This window comes from Notechis scutatus, chromosome Z (assembly GCF_049901735.1).
Source record: "Notechis scutatus isolate UNSWTSFEM ecotype Mainland chromosome Z, rNotScu1.2, whole genome shotgun sequence".
Classification (NCBI taxonomy): domain Eukaryota; kingdom Metazoa; phylum Chordata; class Lepidosauria; order Squamata; family Elapidae; genus Notechis; species Notechis scutatus.
Genome location: NC_142025.1, coordinates 115,087,609 through 115,099,650, shown reverse-complemented (window position 1 = coordinate 115,099,650; position 12,042 = coordinate 115,087,609). Strand labels below are relative to the sequence as shown.

Here is a 12,042-nt window from a genome sequence, read left to right as displayed (position 1 = left end):
AAACAGATGAGACATAATAAAAGTGTATTTAATTGAATTCCTGCAGAAAGGTATGGCAAGCAACTAGTATCTAATATTAATTGCAAAAGAAATCTCTCTCTCACTCCACCACAAGCTACCTGTGGAATTTTGTAGACATTTACACTTTCTGCCATAAAGGATGATTTATCAGGACTGAGTCCCCCAATGATAGCCATGATATTCTTCTGGCTATCACATTTGTAGTTTGGGAGAAATTCCTGGGATTTGAAAAGCAGGTCCAGAGTGGTGCGATAGGTCATCCTTGGGTTGTTGTAACTGTCATAGATGTGGAACCCAAGAGTGATGTTAGGTAAGATCTGAGAGTACTCATTGATCTCCTTCATAGCAAAGGCCAAGGCGAGGGCATGCTGGTAGAATTTGGTTATTACACTGCAAATCGTTTAAACATCCCCATTGAACAAAATAAGTTGGCAATACTTTTATGGTGAAAGCATTGATATATGGGTAACAACCATTTCTATATCTGTTAAGTAAGAAGATAGGAGTCTTTGTGAAATATTTGTATAGTTTTCAACTATGTAATGTGTTTCCCTGATTTGCAACAAATAAGTATAGAACAAAGTCATGTGGTTTTTTCAAGATATCACATTTATATTAGTATCTGTTTGGCATAAAACAGAATACAAACAGCAACTATCACTCTTTTATGAATGTAAGTTATGTGAGGAGTGACTGCACAGTCTAGATAATTTTAATTATCTTTCACACAGTAAATGTTCTCCAAAGACTTCTTGCAGAATAGTTTCATACATTTTGTGAGTAAGCTTTTAACAAAATGAACATGATTTATTTTCCCACAATCAAATAAGTTTGAAAGACAAGGAAATTAGAATAAGTTTTGTATCAAAGAAACCATGCATTTATTCTCAAAGAGTTTTGGTCATATAAGCACTTTTGGGAGATCAGACTAAGATTAGAAAATGAATGGGAAAAAAATTCTTACAGTGGTAAATCATAAGGTATTAAAGAAGGATGTTCCTTAAATTCAATTTCAAAAAAGTGGTGAATTATCTGAGACACCATCCCACCTGCGATGAGATCGCCAGGTTGGTACCAGTCATGGGGAATAGGGAAAGCATTACTTGCAGGGCAGCTCAGAGTAACTGCTTTCTGAACTAAGAGCATCAGAAGGAACAACATCTTCAGGCATTTGTCATAGTGAAAATATTTGTGCCTCCTGTCCATAAGGAAGTTTGTTTTTCAGTGGTTCATATAATGATTCATCCAAGGTTTATATATGACAATGCACCTAATCAGAAATCCCACCATTTTTTATTTAAATTTCAATGTGTCTGCAACTTTGTATACTGACTATCGCCAGGATTGAACAGATGCTCTGGAAAAGAAGAGATGAGGGAGGAAACTTGAAGCAAAGAATCTGATGGAGCCGTTATTATCCCTTTGTGCCAATCTCCCTGGGGTTGAAGAGTTACTTTATAACCAGATATATACTTTAATTGTTCCTGGATTTAAATACCATTATGTACAGTCCTTGATGTTTTGACCTAGTTAAAAAAATATGGTGATTCCTGTAGGATATGATTATTTTGTTTTGAGAGAATAAGTGGTTCAATTGGAGGTTCAATTTTTTTTTATAAACAAATTTTATTAATTTTTAAAAACAATACACAAACAAACAAAATGTAGAATATAATAACATAGAACATCTTTTCTAAAAAACAAATAGAATATCTTATTTAAAGACAGGATAATTCCAAATTATCACATTTCCATACAAGCACAGTTTAATATGTATATTTATCTTATCTGTTAAACACCCTGGAATTTTAATTGCTTGAATGATACATTGTTTCCTAAGAAGACTGGAAAGCGGCGGAAGAAAATTGAAAGGGAAAGTTATTTTCTCTCACTCTCCCTCCCCATGGAAATAGCTGATGGAAATCGGAAAAACCTGCTTGGGCATAGAAGATAATTACATTTGAAATTTAAAGCCAAGGGGATAAAAGATTTCTGAACATTGGAATTAAAAACTAAAACCTTTTTGCTATAAGTGGGAGGAAGAGGTAAAGAACTTATTTTAAGATTGTACTGAAGGAGACTGCTTGAAGTTTATAAGATTAGAAATAAATGGCAATAAGGCTTCTAAAAAATTACTTTGGAACTGTGTAATTGAACTCTACCCCAGGAAGAGAAAATATAAAAAGAAGAAAGTGCTAAATGAGACAATTTGTTCTGATTTGGATTGCTTTGTGACTTTGGGATTTTTGGGAACTATTTCTTGAAAGATTAAAAACATTTGGGTTGTTCTTAAGAAAAAAATGGCATTATCTGTTGAAGAATTGCAAATTGAATTTCAAAAGCTAAAAGAAGAGGAACAAGAAGGCAAGGGCTCTTCTGGATCTATCTTTCACTTTTTAGAAATGGCGATTTCTATCTACCAAGAAATACAACAACAAGAAGGCTGGGATGAAGGAGAAGAAGCCATCTTTAATGGACAGACAATTTTACTTGTGGAAAAAAAGAGAAAGGGGGAAAGAAAATGGAGAATTCAGGACTTAAAAGCAACCAAGAAAGGGAAAAATAAGATGAAAAATCAATACAATGTCAAAAAGCAACAGAAAAGAGAAATACAACAGAGAGGGAAGACTAAGAGAGTGGAGTCTGAGAGATGGGGGCAAAAGGCTAGAATTGATATGAAAGGAAGGGAAAAAGGAAAGAGAAGTCATAAAGGTTTAAAACAAGATGTTAAAAAGAAGGTTTTTTTCAGAGACAAAGGGTAAATTATAATTCAAAAAATGATTCTGCAAAAGTACATAAGATTGTATTGTAGATATTAGTATTTTAAATCGAGTTGGAAAACTGAAATATTATATGAGTTAATAATGCATTAAAGGGAATGTATTAAAATGTTTAAGATTTAACAATAGAGTTTAACTTTTTATGGAATATTGTTTTTACTAATTTATAAACTTAATTTTCCTTTTTTTTGTTCTATTATTCTAAAATGTAATATTTAGAATGTACTAAGCAGAATCAGTATGGAAAGTATGTATTATTTTAAGTGTTAAATTTAGGGGAAAGATAAAAAGTTGTCATACTTCAACCAGTGATTACAGGAGAAATATTGTATTAGAAAGAAAAGATAAATAGATAATTGAAAGAGAACGGACAAAAGATGCAAATATAATTATCTAAATTGAGATGAAATAAATAAAATAGAATTAAGAGAGTGAATGAAGAGAGAAAATATATAGAAAATATGGAGGTTCAAATTTTTTTGAAATGAGCAAATGCTAATAAAAATAATCTAAGAGACATTGGCAATTGAAAATAGCCTCAAGTGTTGAAGTTAATGTTCATTCCTTACAATGGAGCAGGGTTCCCATTTTCCATATAAAATGAATAGAATTATTTAGTAGAGAAGAGGAAACATTTTTATACATTAAGGTCTGACAAAGAAGCCAATAATTTCTTTGGAGGTTTTATCCACATTTTCAGTGAAATAATTTTGAAGAATGAAACAATAACAATGATGGTACTGATATTTCAAAATTTTCATTAGACATTGCCTTGAGTTTAATAATCTACCCATCCAAATATTAGTTATTTATTTACTTATTTTATTTGTATTCTGATTTGTATTATTTTTTGAAATAACTCAAGGCACAGAAGATATCTAATACACCTTCTTCCTCCTATGATATTATATGATATAATATACTATGATATAGTCTACTATGATGTGATACAATAGTAATCATATGATACGATAGTGAATAATAGATATTACAGCACTTTTCCAATATATAAGGGGCTGCCCCAAAGAAGAAATGGGTCAATCTATTCTCCAAAGCACTTGAAGGCAGAACAAGAAGCAATGGATGGGAACCAATCAAGGAGAGAAGCAACCTAGAACTAAGGAGAAATTTCCTGCAAGTGAGAACAATTAATCAGTGGGATGACTTGCCTCCAGAAGTTGTGGATGCTCCATCATTAATGATTTAATTAATGATTTCTATATGTCTCCTATGGATAGCAAACAATATTTCTCTTTTTTTGTGAGCAATTTCACAAAGCCACAAATATAAAATGATTTGCTAATTCCTCTTTATGAGTTGCTCCCTGTGGTTGACGTCAGGCCTAAAAACAATGATGTAGCATTTTGGCAGGACTATGCATCCCAGTAATGCAGCACTGGAGGACAAGATGGAGAAGACCTCTACAGCTACCATGGCTTTCCCTTTTGTGCTCAGATGGCTGGAAAGAAGGAGATCCAAACACTGCAAAAGGCCAACATGCTGAAGGTGATGAACTTGGCTTCATTAAAGCTGTCAGGTAATTTAAGGGGAAGGAAAGCCACAATAAAGCTGGTGCTGGCCAAGATATCCATGTAGCCCAAGACGCAGTAGAAGAAGGAAGCTTACCCCTCATTGCACTGTAAACTCATTTCTTGAAGCTCTGAGTGGGTGTCCAATTCAGGGAATGGGAGAGATGTTGACAATAGAAATAGAAATTGGAAAAGCACTATTTTATATACTGTCAAAAAATAAAATACATTATAATTACAATGTATATGTAAATATAAGAAGTTGAAAGAGTATTATTATGTATATTTAATTAATATCATTTAGGTATCCTTAAAATAAATATCTCAAATCTCCTAAGAAGATAAAGAGATAGATGCTCAAAATCTTGTTAACTCAATATATTCAATGGAAAAAAGGTTTAAGTTAAATGACCTTGGAGAATGTATAAAAATGTTGCAAAATGAGCACATCATTTGGAATAGACAACAATGAATTTTAATAATAATCTCAATCCTATATAAAATCTTGTTTGATAGAAATAATAGTGTCTATAATAACAATGATAACATTACATAATAATATGAAATATAGCAATAGCAGGCTGTCTAATCTTTTTGTCAAATATTTTCAATAGCTAGAAAGAATACACAATGTACTACATTCTTTTTATTTTTTAATAAAAATTTATTTTTAGACAAACATACACAAACAAAACATAAAAACATAAAGGCATCTTTCAATTACGTACATACAGTGTGTCAGTTGGTTATAAATTTTTTTTGTGCTTCCTCTCCATAGTCCTCACTTACAATTACTTGTGTATATTCTCATATTATCAATCAAATATTTCTAAATACATTATTATCATTATTAATCATTCATTTGACTGTGCTATTATTCCTTCATGTTATGCGAGATACTCCATATTTTTCAATTGATTTATATTATAACAATTCATATTATTATCCTAAATCCATCTAGTAATAATACATCTTTATATTATATTCTATATAATTCTATTCTCCATATATTGTAAAATTCTACATATTTCATTACCTTATTTTATTTTCTAACCATTGATAAAATAGACCTCAAACCTTATAAAATTGTTTACCTTCTTGTTCTCTAATTTCAAATGTCAGTTTACTCATTTCAGCACATTCCATTATTTTCTTAATAACTTCCTCCAGCATTGGTAATTTCTCATTTTTCCAATTTTTAGCAAATACAATCCTAGCTGCTGTTAATACATTTACAATCAAATATTTCAATTCCCTACTGTATATTTGAGATAAAATTCCCAGTAAAAATATCTCTGGTTTCAAGTCTATGTGTTTTTTTTGTCATTTTCTCCAACCATGTGTGAATTTTAGTCCAATGTCATTTAGCTTCTATGCAAGTCCACCTCGTATGGTAATATGAGCCTAGTATCTGATGACATTTCCAACATTTTTCAGATTTGTTCTTGAACATTCTTGCTATTCTTGTTGAGGGTAAGTGCCACCTATAAAACATCTTATACAAGTTTTCTTTATATGCTATTGACATTGTCATTTTATAATTTTGAGACCACAATTTTTTCAATTTCTCTAAGTCAATCCCATATCCAAAAATTTCCCCCCAAACAATCATTGTTTATTTAACTTGTTCTTCTAGCTTAATTTCTAATAAATGTCCATACAGTTTTTTTAATCACCTTTTCATTCAGTACCTGTCAAAATGTTATTGAAGTCAGTCAATTTATCATAAAAACCTTCTGTTTTAAAATCTTTATCATATCTAGAGCGCATTTGCACATATGAAAACCAGTTCATCTTTATACCTTGTTCTTCTAGTTCTTGCATAGATTTAAGTTCCCCCTTTTCATTCAATATTTCACCATATCTAACTGTTTGTTTCTTTTTATATGTTATAGGGTAAGAAAATGCTTCAATAGTCGATAACCAGACTGGAATTTTTAAACAGCATTGCTTTTTAGTCTTCTCCCAGTTTAACCACAGAGACTCCCATATATAATGTCTTCTAAAGTACCCCTGTGTTTTAGTTCCTTTATACCACAAAAAAGCATGCCACCCCAACAACAGATCATGTCCTTCTAGTGTCAACAATCTAGTATTTCTTAATGTTATCCATTCCTTAACCCACATCAGGTTTGTTGCTTTATAGTATAGCTTACTACATTCTTTTTATAAGTTGTTCCCGGCGGTTGAGGTCAGGTCGCAAAACAATGATGTAGCATTTTGGCAAAAATATGCATCCCAGTAATGCAGCACTGGAAGCCAAGATGGAGAAGACCTCCACAGCTATCATGGCTTTTCCTTTTGTGCTCAGATAGGCTGGAAAGAAGGAGATCCACACACTGCAAAAGGCCAACATGCTGAAGGTAATGAACTTGGCTTCATTAAAGCTGTCAGGTAATTTACGGGCAAGGAAAGCCATAATAAAGCTGGCGATGGCCAAGATTCCCATATAGCCCAAGACACAATAGAAGAAGAAAGCTGAGCCTTCATTGCATTGTAAAATCATTTCTTGGAGCACTGAGTGCATGTCCAGCTCAGGGAATGGGGGAAATATCAACAACCAAAGAATGCAAATACATACTTGTAGAAGACAGCATGAGAGGACAATAGAAAAGGCCAATCTTTTCCCCACCCACTTCCTCATCTGAGATCCTGGTTTAGTGGCCATGAAAGCCACAACCACAGTGATGGTTTTGGCCAGGACACTTGAAATTGCCACTGAGAATGTGATGCCAAAAGTAGGTTGTCGGAGAAGGCAGATCACTTTGCCAGGTTGGCTGAGGAAGACCAAAGGTGAGAAAAAGCAGAGCTGAAGAGAGACAAGAAGGGTGTAGGTGAGGGACCGGTTGTTGGCTCTCACAATGGGAGTATCCCTGTGCTTAATAAAAGTTCCAAGTACACAAGATGTCAAGAAGAAGAAAGAAACAGCTGCAGTGGCTAAACTAATTCCCAAGGTTTCCTCAAAACTTAGAAAAACCAGCAGTTTTGAGATGCATCCTTTCTTTTCTTTATTTGGATAATGATCTTCTGAACATTGAAAACAGTCATCCATATCTGAAAGAAAAGTCAAGGCATGTTTTTATATATTCTATATTTTTGAAAATAATATTCCTTATGGGTGCCAACCATTATCCCTCTCAAGTTTTTTTTTTTTTTACTGGCTATCAGTTGGATCATGTTTTTATGGAAATGCAGTTTTTCCATCATTGAATCAGCTAGGACCACCATAAAAGAAGCACAATGGGACTGGAAATTAGTCTATGAAATGCAGTCCTGTCTGGCACTTTCAAAAATATTAAAATTTAGACTATTTTGATTTTTCCCATTTTTCCAAAACACGGAGAAGAAACTTGTAAAGGTGGATATAAGAGCTCAGCACTTATGGGCAAATTTTGAATTCAGAATGACAGGTTGAGATTCACAGGTATAGAAATGAATATGCACCTAGAAGAACTCATATAACTATTTGCTACACTAAAGTAGTGTATTACAATTTGCTTAGGTATATCGAAGGACAACTGAAATGTCTAACCTACCCTTTTGATTTGAAATCTTCCCTTCTGGACATGGAACACAGTTGTAACAATATAATTGTTTTCCTTCCAACCCTTTCTTCCAGTATCCAGGGGAGCAATGGTCATTACACTGAGAAAATGGAAGGACCTGGTGATAAACGTAAAAGAAAATTTTAAGCAGTTTGAATTATTATCCTTTATGGTGGAAGGAAAAATATTTGAATTCTCATTGTCCAAAGATGTTTTCCATGATCACGTGGCCAGCATGGCTATATGCCAAAGGCACAAGGAAGATTGTTATTTTCCCACCGTGGTACCTGTGAGTCTATTCACATTTGTATGCTTTTCAATTCCTAGGTGGGAAGGAGCTGAGGCAGTAATGGCTCACCATATTGCATAGCACTCAGTTCTCAAACCTGTCAGTCATAGTCATTAACCACTCAGCCATCACAAATTTATACTATCCATTAAAATTTTGACATTATGTGCAAAGAGTGTGTTTGAAGAATGGGAGGGTGAATAAAAAATATATATGTTATTACAATATTATGGGAATGCTGTGACTCCTGTGATTTGAAATGGATAGGCAACCCAAATATGAATACCTGTCTTTTAAATCGTAATGTCATTTTGTCAATTTGATGAAAGCTTGATCATACACAATATTTGTACAGAAAATGCCATTTCAAAAATGACAAATTAGATTTCTAAGAGACTATGTTCAATATGGGATCATAATGGATCAAGGAAGAGTTGATTCAATGAGTCCACACCTGATTAAAAGCTGGGTGCCAAACAATCACCTCTTCATTAATGATTAGTTCCTTTGTATTGGGAAAATGAGGATCCATCTTTCCAACTCTAATTCTCTGAAAGGATCTGTTTGGAAAAGTGATCAAGTTTATTTATTTATTTATTTATTTTATTTTATTTTTATTTATTTATTTATTTATTTGATTTGCCAATTGTTTACAAGATAATAAGTATAAGTGTATACATAGTTGTGAATACATGAAAAGGGTACATATAAGAAAAATAAAAAGAAGAATAAGAGAAACAATAGGACAGAGACGGTAGGCACGTTGGTGCGCTTATGCACGCCCCCTACAGACCTCTTAGGAAAGGGGTGAGGTCAATAGTAGACAGTCTAAGGTTAAAGTTTTTGGGGTTTGGGAAGAAACTACAGAGTCGGGTAGAGTATTCCAGACATTGACCACTCTATTGCTGAAGTCGTATTTCCTGCAATCAAGTTTGGTGCGGTTAACTTTGAGTTTGTATCTATTGTGTGCTCTTGTGTTGTTATGGTTGAAGCTGAAGTATTCATTGACAGGTAGGACATTGCAATGTATGATTTTATATACCATGCTTAAATCAGACCGAAGACGGCGTAATTCAAGGTTTTCTAGTTCTAGAATTTCAAGTCTGGTGGCATAAGGTATTCTACAACGAGTAGAGGAGTGGAGAACTCTTCTTGTGAAATATTTCTGGACTTTCTCAATTGTGCTAATATCAGATATGTAATGTGGGTTCCAGACTGATGAACTGTATTATAGGATTAGGTTAACAACTCTTAATGCCTTTTTGGCTATGTAGTTGCAGTGGGCTCTAGCACTTAGATCATTAGAGGTGAGTATTCCAAGGTCCTTTACAGAGCTTGGGTCATCAACAAGATCTTGACTATTCAGCTTGTATTTTATTTTCTGATTTTTTTGCCAATATGTAAGACAGAGCATTTATTTGTTGAGATTTGAAGTTGCCTTTTGTTTGACCATTCTGATACATAGTCAAGATCTTTTTGTAGGGTAGCAGTATTGTCTGTGGTATTGAACAGCTTTACATCATCAGCGAAAAAGAACGCAATTGCTCTTAATATGATCACAGAGGTCATTTATGTAGAGTATGAAGAGAGTTGGTCCTAGAACACTGCCTTGGGGGACACCACTATTGACAGGTACAGAATTTGATAGGACACTCCCAATTTTGACCATTTGTTGTCTGTTTGCCTGGAATGCTTCTATCCAGTTATTCAGTTGTCCAGAGATACCATAGGATTTTATTTTTAGGAGTAGTTTGTCGTGTACCACTGAATCAAAGGCTTTACAGAAGTCTATGTAGATTGCGTCTATTGCTTTGCCCTGGTCGAGTTGTGTCGTCCATATGTTTTTGCAGTGTAAGAGTTGCAGATTACAGGATAGTTTTTTTCTGAAACCAAATTGTTTATTGGAGAGTAGGTTGTTTGTCTCTAAGTGGAGGATGATGGATTGGTTAATAATTGATTCCATGACTTTACAGGTGACGCAGCATAAGGAGATTGGTCTGTAATTTTCAACTAGGCTTGGGTCTCCTTTTTGAAGATGGGGATGACTGTGGCTTGTGACCATAGGTTAGGCAAGAGCTGGTCCTGAAAGATTTTTCAAAGATTATGCTTAGAGGTTTGGCTATGGCAGTGGATAGCTTTTTTAAGAAGTAGGCACATATTCCATCCGGTCCAATAGATAGAGATGGTTTTAGATTGCGTAGTGCTTTTTCAACATTGTCTTCTGTAAAATCGATATGTATTAGATCATTGTTGTTATCTGTGGCGGCTAGGAAATACTGGGCATGATCCATTGCTGTTTACAAATACTGAGCTGAAGAATGTGTTAAAGATGTTGGCTTTAGTGGTGTTGTCGTTGCAGTATTTACCATCAGGTCCTATCAAGGGTGGGATAGACCTTGAGTCTTTTAGTTTGTTGTTTACAAAATTGTAAAAGCACGGGTGGAATTGGTGCTTAGAAGGTTTTCCTCTTGTTTAATGTGATAATTGATGCATTCGGTCTTTATCTGGTGGCATAAATTTTTGTATCGGCTTTTGAAATTGGCAATGTGACCAGATTTGTTTTTCCGCCAGAGTGATCTCTTTTTGGATTGAAGTTTCCTTATTGTTATGGGTAATCTGCTTTTTTTTTTGTTTTGGGAGTTGTTGTTGGTACATATAGTTTGATGACTCTTTGACTTCAAGTAAAAATATGTTGTAATGGTCTTCAACAGTATTGCATCCAGTGAATAGAGATTGCTAATCAAGGGATGAGAGATCGTTGTCTATAAGATCATAGTTGCCTTTTTTGAAGTTACAATTGGGGATTACATCATTGTGGTGATTTTTGTGTGGGCGTATGTTGAGACAAAAGTCAATCATATTGTGGTCACTGCTGGAAAATGGTTCTTTAGTTTGTATTCCAGTAAATTAAATTCAAACTATTGCAGAAGATGAGATCGAGGCAGTTGTTTAGTCTAGTGTTGTTGGTTACTAGTTGTTCCAGTCCCAGATTTGTAATAGCATTGTAGAAGGTTGTGTGTATGATTTCAGTTGTACATTCATTTAGGGTCCAGTCAATATGAGGCAGATTGAAATCACCAAGAAAGATAAAAGGATATGGGCAGGATGCAGCCCATGTTAGTAATGTATTTAGCTTGTTTACATGTTCGATGTCATAATCAGGTGCTCTGTAACATAGTAAGAATCGAATTGTGATATTTAAGGATAGTTCACAGATGATGGTCTCAGGAAGAGCAAGCTCCTGGGTAACTTGGATATTTTTAGATGTAAGGACTTTTTATAGAAGATAGCAACACCACCTCCTCTACGAATTTCACGATCTGATCGGTAAACATGATAGTCCCTTACTGTGGTAATGGAGTCAGGGAGAGATGCATTGAGCCATGTTTCACAGACAAATATAATGTCGAATTTAGCCATATTTAGTAGGAGGAAAAATTCAGGTATTTTATTCACGAGGCTTCTTGCATTGAGTAGTTTGCATTTAAGGCCAGTAGTAGTTGGAATTGAGGTAGTTAGGGCGTGCATGCCTAGTCTTGGGTGATGGTGGATCGGTTGAGGTAGGGTTGTGGCTTACTTTTGATACAGTCAGCATGGTAGTCAATGTACAGGTCCTTCTCTCCATTGTCTAGACGTTTTTTGAGTTCAGTGCGGAGTACACGGGAGCGGCCACGTTGCTGTATGGTTAGGTCAGGGCGACAACGGAGGTTCTTATGGTTGGTGTTGGTTTTGGCGAGTGAATTTATAGTGTAAATGAATTTACGTTTGCTTGATTCATTTTTGCAAATGACCCTGCACAAGCGTGGGGCCACAGAGCCGTCTCTGTTTTTGAGCTCTCGGCCAATGCGGAAATGTCAAGTATTTCATCAGCGGAGATG

The 12,042-nt window shown here is 34.6% G+C and overlaps 1 protein-coding gene across 1 annotated transcript in view; it reads right to left on the bottom strand.

Annotated features, from left to right (window-relative positions):
- The window catches only part of LOC113427895 (vomeronasal type-2 receptor 26-like), a 60,163-nt gene that overhangs the window by 18,415 nt on the left and 29,706 nt on the right, over nucleotides 1-12,042 (bottom strand). Inside the window, exons 4-7 of the mRNA XM_087947377.1 lie at nucleotides 8,619-8,752; nucleotides 7,867-7,993; nucleotides 6,487-7,384; nucleotides 120-411 (exon numbers count right to left, since the gene is read on the bottom strand). Of these exons, the coding sequence (XP_087803503.1) occupies nucleotides 120-411; nucleotides 6,487-7,384; nucleotides 7,867-7,993; nucleotides 8,619-8,752 (1,451 nt within the window). The remainder of the gene's footprint in view (nucleotides 1-119; nucleotides 412-6,486; nucleotides 7,385-7,866; nucleotides 7,994-8,618; nucleotides 8,753-12,042) is intronic.